General features: G+C 32.4%; 1 protein-coding gene and 1 long non-coding RNA gene across 4 annotated transcripts; one reads left to right on the top strand and one right to left on the bottom strand.

Annotated features, from left to right (window-relative positions):
- The first annotated feature begins 1,072 nt into the window (after positions 1 to 1,072).
- LOC123920479 lies at positions 1,073 to 3,592 on the top strand. Of its 3 annotated transcripts, XR_006813716.1 has the most exons (6): positions 1,074 to 1,325; positions 1,692 to 1,718; positions 1,846 to 1,911; positions 2,055 to 2,119; positions 2,615 to 3,013; positions 3,216 to 3,592. It is a non-coding gene; the product is annotated as an uncharacterized LOC123920479 (long non-coding RNA). The 3 variants fall into 3 exon arrangements; XR_006813717.1 differs by lacking the exon at positions 3,216 to 3,592 and having other exon boundaries at positions 1,073 to 1,325; positions 2,615 to 3,145; XR_006813724.1 differs by lacking the exons at positions 1,692 to 1,718; positions 3,216 to 3,592 and having other exon boundaries at positions 1,073 to 1,325; positions 2,615 to 3,145.
- A 2,042-nt stretch (positions 3,593 to 5,634) lies between these two features.
- On the bottom strand, positions 5,635 to 6,322 carry LOC123920400 (monothiol glutaredoxin-S11-like). The gene has a single exon (XM_045972684.1). The coding sequence runs from the start codon at positions 6,193 to 6,195 to the stop codon at positions 5,896 to 5,898; it is 300 nt and encodes a 99-aa protein (XP_045828640.1). The 5' UTR covers positions 6,196 to 6,322; the 3' UTR covers positions 5,635 to 5,895.
- Positions 6,323 to 6,709: the final 387 nt, after the last annotated feature.

The raw sequence follows: 6,709 nt of genomic DNA, 5'->3' as shown, positions 1-6,709 counted from the left end.
TATAGGGCGCTCAGATGAGACAAGGAAGAATAAAGAGGGGATCTTTACGAACAACGCACGCTTTAATGGTCCAACCGTGTACCATTTGAAGATATTATGATTGTGTCGGTTCATTGAGTGTTCAATGGAGATGGGCCTTGAGGTTTTGACGAAATAGGTGTTTGGGCGTAGTTCGGAACATTAAGTATTAATGGTTTGCATAACATTGAAATACAGCATCTCTCGCACTATGTTTGATATAGTGGTGAGAAATTTGGATAATATGCATAAAGTCATGAGTTCGATCCTCAGTTCCATTATAAACCAAAACAGAGCATCTTTTTGCCTCTGCTAATATATAAATTATAATCCACGATCAACATACAGGATAATATCACTATTAATTATTCCAATTGTTTTTATTTAAAAAATAATTGGGTGCTTATTCCTAACCACTCAATTTGGGCACCCTTATAGTGCAAAAGATATAATCTCATCTCATAGATGCATATTGATCACTATACTAAAAGGTCGTGGAACGAGATATATTTAATTAAATTTGGTATAGTATACTCAAGACAACACTTACATGAACCATGCTAAAGTTTGAGATTGAGACACAAAAGGTAATGCTAGCTTAGTAGCTTATGCCTCTATATTGTATAACTAAACTTTTCTGCATTACGGCATTAGCAATGATAAATATTTATCCTCAAACACTACAACAAAACTGCTGTTTAGCTTCAAAATATTTAGCGTCTGCCCCGACACGGACGCTACTAGCTTCTCATTTGAGTCTGCATGACAGACGCTACTGTGTTTTTATTTTAAATTTAAATTTTAATTGAATAATCAAATATAGAGTCTGTCTTTTGGGACACTATGAGACGCTATGGAAAAAAGAAAAAAATGCACAGCCTTAGCATCTGTTGTGGTGGACTCTATATTTAATTAAATTAAATATAAAAAAGAAACTAATTGTTAAGCGCCCAATATTTTCCACAAATTTTCATTTTCCCACATTTTTTTCATTCCCACTCTTATAATAACATTTTAAATTTTATATCTTAATTTTTTTTCACAAATTTGTTTCTTAACACACATATTTTCCCAAAAACATAACATTTCGCTAAAATGAGTGAGACGATTCCGACACCGAATCGCACAATACGCCGCCTTCAATCCTCCTCCGCTGTTCAATCTCATCCGCCACCGTTTATTCTCCTCCGCCGCTGTTTAATTTGGAAGCACAATCCGTCAATCTATCGGTTGTTCTCCTTCAAACCCTACTCCGTCGAAGAACCACAACCCCTCCGCCGTTCTCTGTCGTTCTTTGCATTTCCAAGGTATGTAGTAACTTCATCTATCGTTCCAATGTCTGATTGATTGCATGTTATTTCTCTTTAGCTTGTTTCTATACCGCGTTTTATGGGTCAAACAAGAGATGAACATGAACTGATGACAACAAAATAATCTTTGAGTTACAAATTAATTTTGTTCTGATTTTTCTACCCACCTTACTGGCTTGTATCTGTTTGATAAAATGCCTCTCAAGGAGTAAATCATTTTATTTTGTTTGGCATAATTTTTTGTATTTTTGTTGATAATATCTATATTTGGGGTTCAACTTTTGGTAACAAGGCTTTATATTTGTTAGCAAACTTTGTTTGTGATGCATGTTTTTATTATCATTTTTGGTTTGTTGGTTACAGGAAGGAACCAACTACACACTCCTCCATGTAAACTTTTTCCTCATCATTAATTTTAACTTAATTGTTATTATAAATATGTTTTTTTTCTCTTCACTAATTTGGAAGAAAGATTAGTTTGTCATGCTTTTTTGGTTGCGATTTGTTTTGTTTCTAGAAATATGTTTTTGTCATGGAAGCAAGCTTATGAAAGATTGTGATTGCTTTCAAGTTTCAATTCAGGGTAAGAGTTCATGAACACATTTGTAATTTCATCTATATTTAAATCCTTGTTTCAGGCTGTAGTTTGTCTTGCCTTGCTTCTCATGTACTAGTTTTGGAGAAATCCTAATCATATTAACACAATAAAAGTGTTTTTTCTACTAGTGTTTGCTAACAGGGGTCATATGGTTTTTGATCCAGTCATTGACTAATAGCATCTCTTCAACAAGGTTTGTCTTCTACATTTACCCTGGTATAATCAGCCACCATGACTCTTTTTTTCAGGGAGTAGTTTGATTTTGTTATGCCTCTTTGATTTCAGCTTGTAGGACTAGGTTTTGATGCAATTTTGGCTTTCATATTCACTAATGTATAACACTAAGGCTCTGCAGCTTTTTTATGTTTTTTTAGATAGTTTTAGACTTTTTTTTTTTTTTACAAAAGAGTTAGTTGTAGACTTTTAGTAGTCACAATTTGTTGAATTCTGTTTTTGGTGAGTTTATCATGAAATTCTGTTTGCATGTTCTTTGTTGAATTCATATGAGAATTCCATTCCAATATCAATTTCTACAGCTTCCTCATTGCTTATATTTTTCCTCTTTGATTGCTTCCTAGATAGTATATGGACTATGTATATCTTAAATGATGTTTCAGGCAACTACAAGATACTGTGTTTTTATTTTACAAAATGACTTTATATGGACTTTCATTGATGTTGTTTTCAGGATTTTTAAACCTTGTTGAAGGAGAAAGACAAATTCAAACCTGGATCTAAGGTAGAAGAAAATTAAGGGTTGTTTAAGAACAAGTGGAGTAGCAGCAAAAGCTGTGTTTCTGTTACTAAACAACTCGTCTAGTGAGAAGCATCATCGCCTAGCGAGGACAGCAGCGTGCTCTGCCTCTGTGTGTTGTTCTCTCCCCTATCCAACAATTCTTGATCATAGGTAAGCAAACTCAAGCTCTTTTCCTTCTCTCCAGGATTATTCTATTCTTTTGGTGTTAGAAATATCACTAATCTCATTCTTGGTAATTGTATGTGGCTTGTTTGGAGAAAGAGGCTGTGATTAAAGTATTTGGAGCTGGGAATTGAATGAAAATGGAAGGACATGGCCATTTGGAGAAAGGTATGAAATTGGAGATTTGTGACATTCGTTTTTTGAATTTATTCAACAAGGTTTGAATTTATTCTTGAGCGTTTGTTTTTTGACGCACATCCCATTTTATATATTATTGTGTCTTCTCTCGTTTTTTGACATAGAATGTCCAATTTCATTTATAGTGTTGTTTGGATCAATAATTTCACTAATTTGTTTCTTATGTCCGCAGCTTCACATTGAGTAGGGTATTGTGCTCCCCCCCCCCCCCAAAAAAAAAAAAAGACTGCAGCTATTTAGGAGCGAGGCCGGGTTTCTCTCTTATTTGACGTTGTACGTTGTTTAGCTTAAGTTTTGGTAAGTTGCTATATAGGAGCTCTTAGGTCTTGCGAACTGTCTTGATTTTGATGACAATATTAGTGATGCAATTTAGGAAAGGGATGTATAGTATGGTGCTATTGTACATATGTGATTTGAATTTAATAAGTATTAGGCTTTGGCATTTTAGTGTGGTGAACTATCTTGATTTAGGAAGGGATCTAGGTATGTGTGAAGTTATTGTTGTATGGTGAATTGTTTTGATATTAATTTTGGATGTTGAGTGGTACATATTAGTATTGTTAATATTACTATTTGTCTTAATTCGAATGTAGTGTCATGTTCTTGATTTTTAATTTTGGCCAGATGTAAAAAGTGTTTTCTGTACTAGTGTTTTTTGGTGTAGACTTTACTTTCGATTTGTTAGACATATACTTGGTATTTTTCTTAGTGTTATTGTTGTATGACATAATTGTTGTCACTTTTAAGATTCTCAAAATTCACAGTTTCACACTACCTTTAATTTGTTTGTGGGTTGATCTATTGTGGTTGTCACTTTGTAATATATGACTATGACTATTGTTTTATGGATCTATGTGGTTGGGAGAGAATTTTATTGAAAAATATATTTATTTTTTTTAATAAAATAAAATAGCGTCCGCCAAACTGACTCTATTGGCAAACAAATAGCTTCAGTACAAAGAAGACGCTAGAAATAGTGTCCGCCAAACGGACTCTATAGGCAACATTGAATAAATCCAAACCTTACGCATAGCGTCACACAAAAATGGATGCTACTAGCGTCTGCCGTATACTATGATTGTAGCTTCGGCACAACGTCCCCACGGGCGGACGCCTAATAGCGTCTACTGGACGCAACTGTCTTGCTTCGGGCATTTAAGCGTCTAGCGCGTCATGGACGCTAAGCTGACGCTAACTACCTTGTAGCATCCGCTTTTGGCCATTTAGCGTCTCATTTTGGCCGACGCTCCAAAGCAGTTTTCTTGTAGTGAAACTCAACATAAGATTTTCTGAATATTTATAATGATCGACCAACTTATTCACTCTCTAAAAATGAAACAAATTATTGATAAATAAAAAAATTGAGTATATTACCCTCGGTTTCAAATATAATTAAGTAAAAATTAGTTTAAAAAAATTGATGTATTATATTATTCCAAAATTTGAATTAAATATATCATCTTTCTTTGATCAAATTTTACTTATATTTCGTTGAAAAACAATTCAATCAGTTGCACAAGATGTTGTACTAGATGCTGGAGCATCTGTCCTTCTGTTTATGTTAGTTATTTGTTTTGCAAGATAGTTGTTAGTTTGTTAGTTATAACAGGTTGTTGTAACTACTTTTGGTTTGTTGGTTAGTTAGTAACTAACCCGAGTTAGTTACTCTAGTTAGTTTGTTAACCAAGCAATACACTACAATTTGTATCTCTATAAATTATATTCATGTGATCAATAAAATCAATGCTCATTGATGAAACTATTCTCTCTCTCACTCTCACTCTCTTCCACTCTAACATATTTGAGATTATCGGATGAAATTGGAATTTTTGTTTGTAGGCTACCTGGTTTGTTAAATGATATGGGAATTCAAAATTCCCTTCCTTGAGTTTCAAAATAAAAATCCCCTTCCTTTTCAAAGGGAAAAGGTTTCTTATTCTAATAGATTTTTATAATTTTTTTTAAAAAAAAAAATTGTGATTAGTTTACCTGAAAACTATAAATTAGTAAATTGGTCGATGTGTAAATACCCTCAAATTATAAAGGATAGAGTATTTCACGCCCTTTTTTAATTTTTATATATTATATGCAAAAGTATTGTAGGCGTTGCTTTCCTTTTAGTTCCATCATATTTTATTCGCAATATAATTTATTAAAATCTCTTTATTTACATAAATTTAAGATGTTTGATAGGTTTGCTCAAAAAAATAAAAGATATCTCATAAGTTTTTGTTGTAACCGGAAAACCAATTATGTCTAAATAATCATTTGGATATATCATATCCTCGTTTAGATCATCTTATTTTTGTACATAATTATTTCTTTGTACGAGAGCATTAACAACTAATATTTGATTTCTTAAACTTTGTAATGTAACCTCTTAAATTAAATTATTTTTTTGTTATTAACACTTTGGTTTCTAATTAAGGAAGGGGGCCGATAATCTAGCATACGGTCACGAGGTAAGTAAAGTTTGACCAATTAAGAATTGTTCCTATTTACCAGGAATCGAACTCAGATACTTCCGAAGAATTCATCTTGAGGAAAATTCAATAACCACTTGAACTCAATGTCTTCATTAACCTTTTAAATTGTACAAATATCAACATGGAACTTCATTACTAAGAATATTTAGCAGATTACATTATTTCTAATCAAATTAATGCTAGAAACTTAATCATACATCATTGGATAGACTAATAATGAATACACTTACTACTAATACTAGTACTTTAAATATTGATATTAAGGCATATGTAATTAATTTATTCTTCCAATGAAGGTAGATGCAGCAAACGTGTAATTTGCATGGCTTCCTAATAATCAAACTGAACCTGATCAATCAAATTAAGTTACATTCTATATGGCCTCAATAGTGGAATGAGTGAACCACTTAAGTGGAGGGACATTACTTCATTAGTAGACCCTACAAGTCTTCCTCCAATGAATACTGCAGGGACAGGTGCATTACAACCTAACCTTTTTATAGCTTTCTCCATTTCTTTACAATCAGGATCTTTGTCAATTTCATGAACCACAGGGTACACTCCAACTTCTTGAAACAAAACATTCACTGCATAACATAGACAACATGAACTCTTTGTGAAAATCACTACACCTTTTTCTGTAGCCAACCTCATCACCTTCTCCATCTTAAGTGATTATTTCCAAATAAATATTTTCTAGTGACAAAAATATGTAAAAAAAGGTTATAGGAGAATTGGAAAAATATATAAAACTATGTTTATATGTGAGGCTTAGGTTATTTAAAAATGAGCAAGTATGGTAAGCTATTTATAGGGAGGTACAAACTATACTTAGCTAAGTGTAAGATTTGTTTCTTTGAATAAATTAAAGCACATACATTCCAAAGAGGTTTTACTTTTTAGATGCCCAATTACTTTGGAGATATAAAGACCATCTATGCCACTTTAGACTGAATATATTGAATGACATTATTTATATATTCATATGCTTTCAATCAATAGACAGGTTATGAAACTATGGCCGTATATTACATGTTGGGAAATTTGTACAGTACATTGATAAATTGAAACTATAGCTAAAATGAAAAGTTTTTCTGGAAGCTAAAATTCTAGAAATTAGAAATGCTAAAAAATTTTGATTTTTGATTTTTGGCGTATGGAGAAAATTCAAATAACTCAT

The sequence above is a fragment of the Trifolium pratense genome, linkage group LG1 (assembly GCF_020283565.1).
Source record: "Trifolium pratense cultivar HEN17-A07 linkage group LG1, ARS_RC_1.1, whole genome shotgun sequence".
Lineage (NCBI taxonomy): Eukaryota > Viridiplantae > Streptophyta > Magnoliopsida > Fabales > Fabaceae > Trifolium > Trifolium pratense.
The sequence above is the reverse complement of the archived record's forward strand: the minus strand, read 5'-3'. Positions and strand labels throughout refer to the sequence as shown.